Source organism: Nannospalax galili, unplaced genomic scaffold, assembly GCF_000622305.1.
Source record: "Nannospalax galili isolate Female #2095 unplaced genomic scaffold, S.galili_v1.0 scaffold117, whole genome shotgun sequence".
In the NCBI taxonomy this organism is placed as follows: Eukaryota; Metazoa; Chordata; class Mammalia; order Rodentia; family Spalacidae; genus Nannospalax; species Nannospalax galili.
Genome location: NW_008341422.1, coordinates 647,858 through 664,392, shown reverse-complemented (window position 1 = coordinate 664,392; position 16,535 = coordinate 647,858). Strand labels below are relative to the sequence as shown.

General features: G+C 40.5%; 1 protein-coding gene and 1 pseudogene across 6 annotated transcripts in view; one reads left to right on the top strand and one right to left on the bottom strand.

Annotated features, from left to right (window-relative positions):
- Nucleotides 1-16,222, top strand: part of Sltm (SAFB like transcription modulator) — a 53,642-nt gene extending 37,420 nt beyond the window's left edge. For all 6 annotated transcript variants that reach the window (XM_029565266.1, XM_008836864.3, XM_008836863.3 and 3 more), the window contains 8 exons: nucleotides 1,171-1,334; nucleotides 3,810-3,990; nucleotides 4,668-4,792; nucleotides 6,412-6,579; nucleotides 7,802-8,116; nucleotides 8,209-8,353; nucleotides 13,107-13,267; nucleotides 15,566-16,222. In XM_029565266.1, coding sequence (XP_029421126.1) covers nucleotides 1,171-1,334; nucleotides 3,810-3,990; nucleotides 4,668-4,792; nucleotides 6,412-6,579; nucleotides 7,802-8,116; nucleotides 8,209-8,353; nucleotides 13,107-13,267; nucleotides 15,566-15,674 — 1,368 coding nt within the window. In that variant the 3' untranslated portion in view covers nucleotides 15,675-16,222. The remainder of the gene's footprint in view (nucleotides 1-1,170; nucleotides 1,335-3,809; nucleotides 3,991-4,667; nucleotides 4,793-6,411; nucleotides 6,580-7,801; nucleotides 8,117-8,208; nucleotides 8,354-13,106; nucleotides 13,268-15,565) is intronic.
- Nucleotides 11,206-11,269, bottom strand: LOC115071030 (annotated as a pseudogene).
- Nucleotides 16,223-16,535: the final 313 nt, after the last annotated feature.

Genomic DNA, 16,535 nt, shown 5'->3' with positions numbered 1-16,535 from the left:
CTTTTTTCGGGAGGGGGAGCGGAGACAGACTGGAGAGGTAGCTCAGCTTTAATAGCCCTTACTGCTCCTGCAGAGGATCTGGGTTCAATTTCCAGTACCCACATGGCAGCCTTGGTGCCCTCTTCTGGTCTTTCTAGTACATGTACGTACGTACATACACTACATACATACGTACTTGCATGCATGCACGCATGTGGGCAAAACACTTATACATATAAAAGAAATAAATTTTAAACATTAAGAAAATTATTTTACTTGTTGGAGTGTTTTCCTGCATGTAGGTATGCCCATATCATGCAGTGTCTGAGGAGATCAGAAGAAGGCATTGGATGCCCTAGAACTGGAGTTACTGACAGTTGTTAGCTGCCATGTGGGTGCTGGGAACCAAACCCAGGTCCTCTGCATGAGCAGCCAGTGTTCTTAACTGCTGAGCCATCTCTCCAGCCTCAAAATAAAGGTTTTTGGTGTTTGGGGTTTTTTTGTATGTATGAGTAGTATATTGCCTGCATGTGTGTAAGTGCACCTGTGTCGTGCAGTGCCCGAGGAAGTCAGAAGAGGGCATTAGAACCCCTGGAACTGGAGTTACAGACTGTTAGCTGCCATGTGGGTACTGGGAATTGAACCTGGTTCCTCTGCAAGAGCAGTCAGTACTCTTTTTTTAAAAAAATTTTTTATTTATTATTTTTATGTATATGTATGTTGCCTGCATGTAGGTAAGTGCACCCATGTCGTGCAGTGCCCACAGAGAACAAGAAGAGGCTATCGGATCCCCTGGAACTGGAGTTAACAGAGAGTTGTTAGCTGCCATGTGGGTGCTGGGATTTGAACCTGGGTCTTCTGTAAGAACAACCAGTGTTCTTAACCACTGAGCCTGAGCCATCTCTCCAGCCCCTTTGTTTTTTGTTTTGATCTTTTTGAGACAGTGTCTCCCTGTAGCCCCAGCTGGCCTGGAACTCCACGCTGGCTTCACTTTTACAGAGATCCATCTGTTTCTCCCTTTGCAGCGCTGGGACTAAAGGTGTGCATCACCACACCCAGCTATAAATCAATATTTTCTAAAAAGGAAACATAACTAGTCATTTACACCTTTTAAGTGACCTGCTAAACCTGAAAAATGGAACCCTAAATTATTTTAACTTCTAGTCCTCTTAATTGTTTTTTCTTCTGTAGGTTCATGGAAGAAGCAAAGAAAAGGAAAGGGCTAGCCTGGACAAAAAAAGGGACAAAGACTACAGAAGGAAAGAGATCTTGCCTTTTGAAAAGATGAAAGAACAAAGATTGAGAGAACATTTAGTTCGTTTTGAAAGACTGAGACGAGCCATGGAACTTCGAAGGTAGGAGGAAGAACATCGATCTTACACCTGTTTCTAAGTGTGCCTTTAACACTAGTTTAAAGCTAAATTGCTGGAAATTGTATTCTCTAGAAGATTGATTTAAGGAAGTGAAGGTACCTAAGTTTTCATAGCACTCCACAGTTTACAAAATCTTTTTTTCATCTGTTATCTTCCACCTCAACAATTTTGAGAAGTTCTTTAATTATGTCCAATATTAAATTAAAAAACACAGAGGCCCAGAGACATTAAATAACTCTTCCAATGCCACGTGGCTAATGAGTGGCAGAGTTGGGACTCAAATCCAAGTCTGACTCCCAAGTCCAATGCTCTTTTCTCTACTCCAGAGCTGCTGCCATAAAAATCATGTCTGTAGGACAAAGTAATTTCAAGACAGTGTCAGTCTTTCAGTGTTGAAATACTGTAACAAGCACAGCAGAAAAACAGATTGAAGATATAAAGCAGATACTGCTATTTTCAGTGGTGATAAAACAGACCAGCATGACTTCCATGTGTTGGTATTTGAATGTCACCTGAAATATTTGCAAACATGTTTGACAGTGTATTTTTTTAAACTCTTAAACTTCTGTGGCACAGAGGTCTCTTACAGGATTTCGTCTGCTTATTCACAAGTGTTAGGAAATATAAGAACTACTTTTAGCAACTTGAGTAATAGAACCGTTGCCATAAAACTTTGTACAGAAATATCCCCGACTCCCGCTTAAAGATGTAGTCCCAGTATGCCTAGCTTCTGCTTATTACCAGGAGGCTGGGAGGAGAATGGAAGTAGGAAGCTGCTAGGTAGTAATTCTCAGACTCATCAAACCAATGCCTATTTTATGTTTAAGCCAGAATCTCCCTACATTGCTCAGGTTTACCTTTTACTCCTGGGTTCAGAGGATCCTCTTGCCTCCTTTGGAAGTATAACATAACAGGCATGCACCACTACATTCAACCCCATAACTCCTTTAAAAATAAAGTGTTGCAGTACCTTCTTTTCTTTCCTGCAAAGAAATTGATGTATAATGTATCTGCCTATACAGACAATTTCCATAAAATTAATGATTTAATAATACAAAGGAGAAATCAGAGTGATTTGTAACAACTATATATTCCAGAGATAAGTGTATAGAGGCTCTGTTGGAATAGATGTTTACATCCGATTTAGACGTACTGAGAATATGAAAACTACAAACACAGCCTGATGATAGTATGCTGTTTTGGTGAGTCACATACCAGGAGGAATGTAGGCCTTGTTGACATGATTTCTTTTTTTAAATTTTTAATATTTAAAACCATGCCAAAGCAAATAAACTGTGCCTAGAATTTATTAAAAATAGAATTAAGTTCTAGGCTTTTTTAAAAATATTTTTGTTGTTTTTCTAATGGCGTGACTGTCTCCTAATGGCATATAAAATTTTCAAGAGTGTTAGATATTAGATAGTCTTTGTTGTGTAGAACTACTCTGACATTTGATACATCAAATGTCCCTGGTCTCTACCCATGAATGATAGTAACAATAGTTTTCATTGAGAATACTGATTTCTAGAGCAAAATATGGTAATGGGTAAAAAAAAATATGCTGAATAAGTGAGAGTGTGAAAGTGATAGAAGTCCAATATTGTGATGGCACTAAGTTTTGAGGAATTACCTAGTAGAAGCCAGTCAGTATCCACAGTAGCATTTAAGGGCACCATTTTGTTATATAACATTTGCTATATGATTGATGTGATCACATTATTTAAAAAGAATGTATGGTAGATATTGGAAGTTTTTTAATAAAAATAATCGATAAAATTGTAGTTTGAGGGCTGGAGAGGTGGCTTAATGGTTAAGAGTGCTTGCTGCTCTTGCACAGGACCACCCTGACCCATGTTAGCTCAGAGCTAGGCCTGTAACTCCAGGGGATTAGACATCCTCTTCTGGTGGCCATAGGCACCTACAGATGCATGGCATGCAATCACATACACATATACACATAAATAAAAATAAATCATAAAAAGTTGTAGTTCTGAACTGGTCATAGTGTTGCATGCCTGTTATCCCAGCACCTGGGAGGCAGAGAGAGGACATTTGCCACAAGTCGAAGACTAGCCCGATCTGCATAATGAGACCTGGTCTACATTGCCAGACTCTTGCAAAAAGCCAAAGAAAAATAAAAGTTAGAGTTTTGTAAGTTCATGTATATTTTTAAAATGACAATTAGTGGGATTTTACTATGGTGGTATTTTTATTTAAACAGGAATCATCTAAAAGGCAAATAATCTATAAAAATTTAGTTGCTTAGTTGACACTCCTTTAAGTGATAATACTGGAATCTGTTTAAAGTTTTATTTTGAGTTCTTTCCAATTACATTAAAACTACTGAGATTAATGTGAAATTTAAAATTGCCAATTGCAAGGAAAAATTCAAATTCAAAGCTATGGTTTTTCACACAGTGCTAGCATAATTTATTTCTAAATACTGATTTTTGTTAGACGAAGAGAGATTGCAGAAAGAGAGCGTCGAGAGCGTGAACGCATTAGAATAATTCGTGAACGGGAAGAACGGGAACGCTTACAGAGGGAAAGAGAGCGCCTAGAAATTGAAAGGCAAAAACTAGAGAGAGAGAGAATGGAACGCGAACGCTTGGAAAGGGAACGCATTCGTATTGAACAGGTGCAGTCAGAAAATCTTTTCATCTTCCACAACTCACCTTTTGCAAACCCTGTGATTTTCTATTTAAGATTTGCTTTACTGTTGTAAAGCTTCTGTAGTTAAGTTCAGCTAATGAGCATTTAAGTGTCCCTTAGAGATAACAGTGAGTTAGGTACCAGTTAAAAATACATTTCATAATGACTTGGTTCTAGATGACCAGTAATCTGTAGCTCTGCAACATAATGGCAGCCTAATAGTCCGAGCATAGGACTGAGAGTCCAGAGTAGTTGTAATCCAGGCTCTGTCACTATTCCAGTCTTAGGAAATAATAAATATTTCCTTATTATCACAGGAATCATTCCCCAAGACTGGAAGGAAATAATGCCTCTCTTTGCACAATTACCACCGAGGGCTTAAGGCACTTAGTGCTCTCCATACGTACTAAAATCCCAGTTTCTCATTCCTTTTAGGTGCTTTTGTTTTAGCCAGTTTATTAAACTAAATCTTACTTTCTCAAATGCTCACCAGTTTGCACTCCTCAACCCCTGTCATTTTTAATGTCACCGAACAGTAGCTGTAGTCTAGATATGTGTTTACTTGGTATTTCTCTATTAATGGTTTCTTAAAATGAGATTATATCAGTTGTACACTTATGTTGTATCTTTATTTTGTATTGGTTGATTCGTCCTTGTCTGAAGGAACGTCGTAAGGAAGCTGAACGGATTGCTCGAGAACGAGAGGAACTCAGAAGGCAACAACAGCAACTGCGTTATGAACAAGAAAAAAGGAATTCTTTGAAACGCCCACGTGATGTAGATCATAGGTAGTTGCTTACTTTCTTCCTTAAGGGTTACACTTGCTATCTTATTCTTTTTTATTTTATTAATTTTTATGTTGTATGAGTGTGGTGCTTGCATGTAAGTGCACCTGTAATGCAATGCCCGAGAAAGTCAAGAGAGGGCATCAGATCCCTGGAACTAAAGTTATGGACAGTTGTTAGCCACCCTGTGGGTGCTGGGAAATGAACCTGGGCCCTCTACAAGAGCAGCCTGTGCTCTTAACCACTGAGCCATCTTTCTAGCCCTACTCTCTTACTCCTCCCTCCTGTGCTAGGATTAGAGAGTTAGATTCTAGCTCAAGCTCCCAACTCTGGAATAAAAGGGAGGACAGCAGATTTATGAAAGGATTATGGTACTGAACCCACTGCAGGATCAAATAGAACTGGTCTACTGATCTCTTCCTCCTCCCCTCCCCACCTTGTTTTGAGACAGGGTCTCACTATGTAGCACTGGTTGACCTGGAACTTGCTATGTAGATCAGGCTGGCCTGGAAATCAGAGATCTGTCTTCCTCTGTCTCCTGAGTGCTGGATTAAAGGTGTGTGCCACCACACCTCCTTTTCTTTTTTTCTTTCCTTTTTGTTAAAATTTTTTTTTATTTTTTTATTTTATGTGTATGCGTGTATTGCCTGCATGTAGGTAAGTGCACCTGTGTCATGCAATGCCTGCGGAGGACAGAAGAGACTCATATCCTCTGGAACTGGAGTTAGGGACAGTTGTTAGCTCCCATGTAGGTGCTGGGATTCGAACCCAGGTCTTCTGCAAGAACAGTCCATGTTCTTAACTGCTGTGCTGTCTTCTCCAGCCCTTATACCTGCCTTTTCACATTTCTAACACCAAGTGGTTTTTTTTTTTTTTTACTATAATTGGAAATACATAGTCATAATAGGATTTGATTAGTTTTCAAATTCAGACATTTAAAAAAAGGTACCAATAGTGTATATAGATAATACAAAAATGGAAGCCATAAATTTGTGTTTATGTACATGCTTCCTAAACAGATTTTATTTTTATTTTTATTTTTTTGAGACAGGATCTCCCTGTAGCCCCAGTTGGCCTGGCACTGTAGACCAGGATAGCTTTCCTAGTGCTGGCCACTTGTGCTGCCACCACCCCCGGCTCAAGGACCTTAATTTGTATCCCCAGCAATAGTGTAAAAAGCTGGATGCAGCAGTGCATGCCTGTAATCCCATCACTGGGGAGAACAGAGATAGGCAGATCCCTGGAGTGTTCTACCAGCTATTTTAGCTCATTAGGCGAATCCTGGTTCAGTGATACTCGTCTCAAAAATTAAGGGAAGTGACTAAGGAAAATACCTGACCTCAGCTTCTGGCCTCCACATGCGCATGTACCTCCTAAGCACTTACATGCACACATGCACATACATATAAAAACCAGGCAATTTTTCAGCTGTTTTTGTCTTTTAAAAATTCCTCTAATATTATATGACAATAGGATCTAATAATTTCTTGCTAACTCTGTTGTATATTGAGTTAAATAGCCTCTTACTTCACAGTTTTTTAATGGTATGTATGACTCCAAGTGCATGTTGTTTGGTTATTATAAAAGTAATTTATATAAATGAGCAAAAATTTCTCTTCAAGGCGAGATGATCCTTACTGGAGCGAGAATAAAAAGTTATCTCTAGATACAGATGCACGATTCAGCCATGGATCTGACTATCGCCAACAGAACAGGTTCAATGACTTTGACCACCGAGAGAGGGCCAGGTTTCCTGACACTTCAGCAGTTCAGTCTTCATCTTTTGAAAGGTAGGCAGTGTCCTAGTTTGTTTCTTCATTGCTGTGACAAAATACTCTGACCACTACCAACTTGGGGAGGAAAAGGTTTATTTATCTTACATCTCCCAGGTCACAGTTGATCAGGGAGCCCCAAGTAGGAACTCGGGGCAGGAACCTGGAGGCAGGAGCCTCTGCTTACTGGAGGAACACTGCTTGCTGGCTTGCTCCCCTGGCCCCTGCTCAGCCTGCTTTCTTATTTAACACAGGCCCACCTGCCCAGGGGTGGCACCACCCACAGTGAGCTGGGCCCTCCCACATTACTCATCAAGAAGATGCCCCTCAGACATGGCCACAGGCCAAATTCAATAGAGGCAGTTCCTCGATTGAGGCTCTCTCAACCGAGGTGTGTCAAGTTGACACTAAAGCTATCCGGCACAGGCAGCTACATGAATATTGTTGCATTCAGTACATGGGTCTTGCTGCTGATGACTTTGATTCTCTATAAAAATATGTTAAAGTACTGAGTCAGAACTGAATGCTCAGAACAAATTGTATGTTTGGTTTCATTTTCATGAATGGAGATGTGATTCAGTATTACACATAGGTTAAGTAGACCATTGTAGTGATGTTATCTTTAAATCTGAATGGGAGATTTAGGATATATAGAGAGGAGGATCAGGAGTTGAGGCCAGCCAGGGCTGCATAGTGATTTTGAGACTTTGTCTCATAAAAACCAATAAAGATCACGGCTGGAGACATAGCTCAGTGGTTAAGAGTACTGACTGCTCTTGCAGAGGATCCAGGTTCGATTCCCAGCGCCCACATGACAGCTACAAACTGTCCTTAACTCCAGTCCCCGGGGAATCTGAAGCCCTCTTCTGACCTCCGAGGCATTGCACAACATGGGTTCACTCACATACAGGCAATACACTCATACACATCAAAACAAAACAAAACAAAAAACAATAAAGATAAGTAAATGTGAGTGGAGAATATTGCCTGCTTTGGTTGTACCTCAGCTGTCAAGAACAGTGCAGCATTCTGCTGCAGGTTGGTAGTGACTTAACTGTTTAATATCATTTCTCTTAGAAAAGAAACAACCTTTAAGCTAGACAGTCAACTCATTTATAAGAAAATTATTGTAGTCACTAATGTAGTGCTGGTGGCCTTCTTAATTATAGATTATGTAAATAAAGTTAAGAATAAGGCAAGTGAATACTTCTGAGGACATGAATTTGTTTCTCATCAATAGACGGGAACGCTTTGTTGGTCAAAGTGAAGGGAAAAAAACGAGACCTACTGCTCGAAGAGAAGATCCAAGCTTTGAAAGGTATCCAAAAAATTTCAGTGATTCCAGAAGAAATGAGCCTCCACCGCCAAGAAATGAACTTAGAGAGACAGATAGGCGAGAGGTACGAGGAGAACGAGATGAAAGAAGAACAGTGATTCTTCATGATAGACCTGACATCAGTCACCCTAGACATCCACGAGAAGCAGGACCCAATCCTTCGAGACCAGCCTCATGGAAAAGTGAAGGAAGTATGTCCACAGACAAACGGGAATCAAGGTATTTGTGTACTTTTAAATACTTCCTTCTTGTTTCGCTATGCATTTGAGTTATGAAGTGAAGTCTTGATTGTTTTTGTGTAATGTTCACAGAGTTGAAAGGCCAGAACGATCTGGGAGGGAAGTCTCTGGACACAGTGTAAGAGGAGCTCCCCCGACTAATCGCAGCAGTGCCTCAGGCTATGGAAGCCGAGAGGGAGACAGAGGAGTCATCTCAGACCGTGGGAGTGGAACCCAGGTAAATGCTGGGGGAGGCTGCTGTCAACTCTGTAGAAACAACTCTTGAATGGGGATCTATATAGAAGATCATTCTGATGTGGTCAAGATTACGTATATTGGATGACTGAGAAACTAGCATCCTCTAACAGATCTTAATCTGTCTCATTTATTGTTAGTAGTTGAACATTAGTAATCCAAAGAAGTAGAATGCAAGCCTTAATAATACCTTAAAACATTTTCTGTGTGTGTTTATGGTGGGGAGAAGAGAGGAAGGAGAAGGAAGTTCCCATGTGTGCCATGGTGCATGTGTAGAGGTCAGAGGACAACTTTCAGGAGTTGGTTCTTTCCTTCTACCTTTTTTAGGCAGGGTCTTTCTTGTTTGTGCTGTGTTGTGTAACCTGCAAGCTTCTAGGCAATTCTGTGTCTGCCTAAGATTATAAGCTGTGCACTACTGCATCTAACTTTTCAAAATTTTTTTTTATTAGTTTCATTTTTAATTTTTTTTAGAAGAAGCATTTCATTACAGCTTTAACATAATAAGTTTCCAGAGCAAAGATACATCTCTTTCAAAAGTGGTTACAAAATTCTTAGGTTCACAGATGAATTAATACAGTTATCCAATATTGAACTCAGCATAAGCCCTGTAAGACTGGGAAAATGAACAGCAAATCTCTATCTTATCTAAAGGAATATTGACAAAAATATATTGTTCCTTGCAGAAAGACTCATTGTTTTTGCTAATAACACTGATATGTTGGCACATGCATCTCCAATCTGTATCTGATTATTACTAGTCATAATCAGTTGCACTGGATCCTTGGCACCTGTGTATGTCTATAAAGTCATTGGGTAGATTTCAGTGGTAATGTTTATCACCTCTACTAATTAACATGATGTAAATTTTTATGCTTCCTCCTCAAATATAATTCATTTTTTTAAATGTGTGTGTGTGTATATATTTTATTTTTATGTGTATGAGTGCATTGGCTGCATGTATGGTTGTTAGCTGTCATTTGGGTGCTGGGACCCAAATCCGGGTCCTCTGCAAGAGCAGCCAGTACTCTTAACCGCTGAACCATCTCTCCAGCCCTTAACATTGTAGTTATATGAGTGTTTTGCCTGCATGTGTGAAGGGCACTCATGCCTGCAGTGCTCACAGAGGTCAGAAGAGGATGCCAAATCCTTTGGAACTGGAGTTACAGACAGTTGTTAGCCAACATGTGGGTGCTGGGAACCAAACCCTGGTCATTTGCAAAACTAACCAGTGATCTTAATTGCTCAGCCATCTCTCCAGCGCCTGCACCTGGCTTTTTAACATGGGTTGTAAGGATCAAATTCAGGACATCAAATTTAGATGGCAAGTGCTTTCACCTGCTGAGCCATCTTACTGACCCCAAAACTTTGTTATTACCATTCTTTGTTTTGTTTTGTTTTGAAGCATTTTTCCATACAAAATAATTTCATATTTAGGTCCCTTGTCCCATCCTCACGTCTCTTTATTGCCCCCCCATCCAATTTAATGTACTCTATTATATATATTTTTGTGTGTGGGGGTGTGTTTTTGTCTTTTTGAGACAGGGTCTCCCTGTAGCTCCAGCTGGCCTGTACCTCTCTTATGTAGAACAGATCGGGCTCGATCATGGAGATCCCCCTTCCTCCCAAGTGATTAAAGGCGTGAACCACTATGCAGATAGAGTTTTAATTTCGGTCCCCAAATCTCCTTCAGTATGGGTCCATCCACTGGAACCTGGTTAACCTACCAAAAGTCCCATCTTTGCAAGAGACTGTCTCTCCCTCCCGCAACAGTCATTGGTTGCCAGACTTTCCTTAGTTTGAGTCTTTTTTACCCACGTCCCCATGTCTTTGGTGGAATTTTGTCTGGTTTGAGCTTACATGGGAGTTGTGCATACTGTCACCATTGCTGTGAGTTCATATGAGTGAGTGACCAACTGTCTGGAAAACTCTGTTTCCTTCTCTTGGCTCTTAAAATCTTTCTGCCCCCTCTTCCACAATGATCCCTGAACCTTAGGGACAGAAGTTTGATATAGGTGGCCTGTTTAAGGATAAGCTCTCTGCAGCCTCTTGGTCTCTGCACATTGGCCAGTTGTGGGTTTCTGTGTTAATCACCATCTGCTACATAAGTAAACTTCTCTGGTGGAAGTTGAGATGCATTATTCTATGGGTGTAACATTAAGAGTTTGTTTAATACTATAATTCTTTAATAGAAAACTAGTATTAGACTCACTCCTATGTCCTATGACATGTCTAGCCTCAGGTTCCTAAGCCTGATAGCAATGTCAGGTTTTGGCTCCATCCTATAAAGTAGACCTTAAATCCAATTAAAGAGTGGGTGGTTATTCCCATAATATTTGTGCCACTATTGTACTGGTGGGTATATCTTGCCAGGCTAGTTGTTATAGTTCATAGGGTTCATTGTGGGTAAGGGTAATGATGATTAAGTAGCATGCATAGGCACCTTCTAGCACTGCAAATGCTAGCCAATAATGCAGAGATATGAGGTTCTGAAGTGGTTTGGCTTTTTTGAAATAGGGTCTCTTTATGTTGTCCTGGCTGGCCTTGATCTCACAGATCTACCTGCCTCTGCTTTCCCAGTTGCCGAGTCTAAAGGCATGCGCCATCACACCATCGTTATTACTTCTTTGTCCTACTCTGACAGTTTTATTTGTTTAATGGTTTGGGGTGGGGGTTTTTTTGTTGTTGTTTGTTTGTTTTGAGACAGGCTCTCCCCTCAGCCGGCCTGGAACTTGCTATGTAGACCAACCTGGCTTTGATCTCATAGAGATCTGCCTGCCTCTGCCTCCTGAGTGCTGAAATTAAAGGTGTGCACCACCACACTTGGCCTTGTTTTTTAATAATATGGAATACATCAAAAATTTGCATGTCATCCTTCCACAGGGGCCATGCTAATCTATTCGAGAAGTTGCCTTTTTTATTCTTTTGATACTTGAGTGATGTGAAAATTTTTTGTTACTTTTTCCTCTGTCAAGTTTAGTATCTCCAGATAACTCAAACAAGCAAAAACCGTTCACCCAATCTGAAGCATTCTATTGATGAAATATTGGCGTATAAGTTGACAGTGGCATAAACAGAAAGAAAATACAGTTCTTTTAAAGACAGATCTTACGTATCACAGGTTGGCCTCTGACTCCCTATATAGCCAAGGATGACTTTGAACTTTGGATCCTCTTGTCGCTGCCTTTGGAGTGTTGGGATTGCAGGCATATAGTATTTTCTGTGGTGCTGGGGATAGAACCCGAGGTTTCATTAATGATAGGCAAGCACTCTTAACAATTATGCTATACCCCCAGCCCAAGAGAGTATACTATGTAAATTATGTAACAGGAATTTTTAATTGTGTGTAGTTGGATTATGATCTGGTGCCTTGTTTTGCATTTGGATGCATCTTGGGTTTTCCTAATAGCATTTTTAGTTTATGTGTGTTGTGCACAGGTGTGTGAATGTAGGTATGCATGTGTGGTTCTTCCTTGATTGCTTTCCACTTTATTCATTATGGCAGGGTCTCTTGGTAGCCCTGTTGCTCATTGACTTCTGCTAGTCTAGCTGTCCAGCCTGTCTCTGCCTCCCAAGTACTGGGATTATAGTTAGCTGTGGTGCCTGTCCAGCTTTTACTTGGGTTCTGAGGGTCTGCACTCGAGTCTTCATGCTTACATGGCAAACTCTATTCACTGGGCCTTCTCCCCAGTGCCCATTAAAATTTTTTTTTTAATAATTATTTTTGTTTTATGTGTATGAGTATATTGACTGTATGTATGTAAGTGCGCCATGTCGTGCAGTGCCTGCAGAGGACAGAAGAGGCCATAGGATCCCCTGCAACTGGAGTTACCGTTGTTGGTTGCCATGTGGTGCTGGAATTCGAACCTGAGTCCTCTGCAAGAGCAGCCAGTGTTCTTAATTGCTGAGTCATCTCTCCAGCCCCAATAGTATTTTTTTTTTAACCAGAAAATGTTTTTAATCTCTTGCTTTCTGTTTACAGTCACTACACATCATTTAAACCAGAACATCTACGAAGTAGATTTTTGATTCAGTGGTTAAGTTTTTAATATCTTAATAAGAAATATTTAATAGATATGCCCATTGAGCTTTTAAACTGAGTGTATGATGCAGATATTTTGTCTTAATTTAAGGCAGAACTTAAGAAACGATAGGCTTGCACTCTTCTTTCAGAAGTCCTTTGGGAAAGGTGTCCTGAGGAAGAGAGCCTCCATCTTCCCAGAAGTTCTCTTCTATACTGTTAGTCTCTAGGCTGTGTGGATGCCTTCAGCTTCACTTCCTGTAGGCTAGATATAAACAACTCTAGGCTCTATGTCCTTCTTTTGACTTCTGTTGCTTATGTTCACCAAGTTCTGCATAGCTATAAATGTAGTACCATGTACAAGTCACACAGCACTAACTAGTATTATGTAAGATAAGACAGCTGTTTCTATGCTGTTTGCATGTTGTCCTGACAGGTTGATCACATGCCCAACTCTGACTGCCTTTAAACTTTTTACTTCTTGTATATTTAGGCCTTCTTTAATATGTATCTAGGCATTTGAAATTCCTGTGGCCAAAAAGTACTGGGGCAGTGGAAAGTATAGACTTAGAAGTTAAGGTACTGAGTAGCTACTCCCTTCAAATACTGCTACATTGGATACCTTTCATATTCAGACATCTTACTAGTTTGCTCTGACTAGTGAGTCAGTTGGCATGGCGCTTAAGTGTCATGACTTCCTTTTATATGCTGTTCTCAGCACTATCCTGAAGAACGACATGTGGTGGAACGTCATGGACGGGACACAAGTGGACCAAGGAAAGACTGGCATGCTCCACCTTCTCAAGGGCCTGGCTACCATGACACAAGGAGAATGGGTGATGGCCGGACAGGAACAGGCATGATAACCCAACATTCAAGGTGAGTAACTAAAATTTTTTTTTTCCTATCACACAACCAAGTTGTTCTTTTCTTAAAGGTTTTTATAGTTTCTGCGAGATTAAATTGCAGTTAGTAGCCAGACATGGTGGTGCATGCCTTTAATCCTAGCAGAGGTTGATGGATCTCTGTGAGACCAAGGCCAGCCTGGTCTACATAGAGAGTTCCAGGCCAGCTGGGGCCACAGGGAGACCCTGTCTCAAAGAGACCAAAAAAAAAAAATTGCAATTAGTAAGAACTGTAGGTCCACTGAAACCCTTCTCCGTGTTAACTCAGAATCTGCAAGAAGCTATATTCCTTATTGCAGGTTAGCAGATTGGCATTTGCATAAGTGGGTCCTAGATGGAGGAATGCAGATGTATCAGGTCCAGTAGGGAGTGAGCATTAACCACATGGTGTTCACTAGTAGGTATTCCTAAAATTCTTAAGAATAAATAGCTGGCACACAACTTTGACACATCAACCCAAAGTGTGTTCATAGGCTAACAGGCAAGCTTCTTCTTGCTCTTCACATTCATGTGACCTTTGTGACCTTTAGGCTAGTGCATCTCCAGCTGCTCATCTCCTCCTTTTTAGAGGAGAGACCCAGCTGCTGCTGTCGTTTTGGTCAGTCCACCATCAGGCTGCACAGCATTGTTGTTTCTTTAGCATTTGAGATTACCAGTGACTTGCTCTTGATAATTTTCTTGGTCCTAAAGCTCCTTAAGGTTAAGCTCTCTTTCTCCTTGGTGCTTTTCCTCATTTTGAAGTAGTCTGCTGGCTGGCTGGCTGGCTGGCTGGTTGGGTGGGTGCTTGGAGACAGTGTAGGCTAGGTTGCCCTCAAACTCAGGATTCTCCTGCCTCAACCTTCCAATTGTTAGGCCCCATAATTTTCTTGCTCCCTTGTGAATTCTCTTTTCTGACTCCTTCAGTGGTTGAACATTAGATATCGCTCTTCTTTGCTGTTTCCGTGTAGTGTCTCTGTCTCTGTCAGCTCAGGATCACAGTCAGACTTGTTCCTCTCCTGATTCAGAACGTCTTCATCCTTTTTGTTGTTTCAAGCTTCTTTTACACTGCCAATGCCATTGCCTCAGTCCTCAACTGGGAAACATGGCCTAGTCTTTGTCTTTCTTAGTTCCTAGAATACATCTAAGTATTGTTCTGCTTTCAAAATGTTTCTAATAGCTGTACCATCCTCATTTTAGCCTGTGGTTGATCTTCCAAGATAATTTTTTCCTGTTTCTCTATTCACACTATTTCTAAATGTTTAACCATTAGAACACTCACTGTGTTATGTCATTTCCTTGATCCAAAACCACAATGGCTTTTGTAGGTCACTCTAGGCTCAAACCTAGAGTCTTCAGTCAGTTGTTCTGTTTACAGCATTTCACTGTAGACTTGGACCTCCACTTTCATTACACGAATTTCTTTTTTTCTATTTTTTTCTTTTGAGACAGGATCCCACTGTGTACCCCTAGCCGACTGTAACTCAATATGTAAACCAGGCTGATCTTAAACTCAGAGAGATCTACCTGCCTCTGCCTTCCACCCCCCACATGTTGGTATTAAAGGTGTGTGCCACCATGACCAGCTGTTAAAGTTTTGGAGTCTTTTTTTCTGTCACTTACTGGCATCTACTATGTTGTACTATACGTAAAGACTGGAAATACTTGAGTGTCTTCTTGTAAGTTACCTTACCAAGCTATAGTGTCTAATAGAATCTCCTCAAGTGTTGATTAAACAAATTCTGGGGAGCTCTAGCCCTGAGTGATCTGAATGGGAATTGAAGTGGTGTACATCGTAATCCCTGCAGTGAGAGGCTGAAAGGAAGAGTATCTTGAATTTGAGGCTGGCCTGGTCTACATAGTTTGACACTCTATTTAAAAAAAAAAAAAAAAAAAAAATGAAGCAGCAAGAAAACTGAAGAGGTTGAGAGTTTGTACTTCTCACAGGCTGCTGGTGCTAATGCTGCTGACCTGGGGCCTGCACTTGGAGAAGCCCTGCTGTAGTCCCCTCCCACTCACAGCATCTCTTGCACTCACCAGGCTTCTGAAGTGGGAGTGGGCAGGTTCACACTGTTGCTCCTACCATTAGCTCTGTGGCCTCAGACAAGTTACTTAACTTCCAGGTCATTGGTACAGTGGGGTTAGGAAAGTATGCACCGCGTGGAAATGTTAACCGCAGAAGTGATTGCAGTCCAGTAAAGTACAAAGAACAACCTTAGTGCTAAATGCTGTGTAGGGATTTGCTGTGATTATTTTTTTCTGACTTTTTTTTTTCTTCTTTTAAACCCCTTTCCAGTAATGCATCCCCAATTAATAGAATTGTACAAATCAGTGGTAATTCCATGCCAAGAGGAAGTGGCTCTGGATTTAAGCCATTTAAGAGTGGACCTCCACGGCGATTTTGAAAATGAGCTTTCTGCCATGGTTTCAAGATAATTTATTGAAATCTCCTGTAACTTTACTTGACTACTTATGAAGAGGACCTCTGACTGCTTGAGAGTTCTTTTTTTCTCTTTTTTTTTTTAAATTTAACATGATTGCTTTTCTCAGTTTTAGAGAAGATGTTTAAATAGTTCTGTTGAAACTTTTCATAGTTTTGTGTATCATTCAACTTTCTTCTTGCAGCACCGAGACCCATTTGAAAGGATTGGAACTGAGGCCATTTTGTTTAGCGCTGTGTGAACACAAGGAGTAGTTTGCAGCTGTGAGGTAGTGGTTTCATTTGCAGCATAGCTCTGTGGTGTCACCAAGCGTTTGCAGCCTCTGTTTTGAAGGCTGTTTGAGCTTCAGAAGTCTGCTGTCTAATTTTTAGAAAATAAAATTGTTCCTTGCATTTCTTGAGTATTATGTAACCTATTTTTGCAGAAGGTACTGTTACATTAAGTGCATCTGTGTATCCTGGATAAAAAAAATGTAATCTTTTTTGAAATAAACCTTCCTATTCTGTATAGTTGCTACAGTGTTCAGAACCTTTTTAACTGTAAAATGAGAACTGATTTTCAGCTTAGGTAGCAGCACACTTGTTCAGGTTTGCATGGAATGAAACCAAATGGATGAATGAAACCTTGGCCCTGAGGTTTGCATCCCGAGGCTCTTAGACTGAGTTGTGCAGGTAAGTGCACTTTTAGGTAATCTGCACTATTTGATGGGTAAATTCCATCTCTGGGAATTGTGTGGGTATTAACGTTTCCATGTTCCCAACTATGTTGAGAAGTGGAAAAAACCCAGATTCTAGATTGATGAATCAGTTGGGTTTTGTAAATACT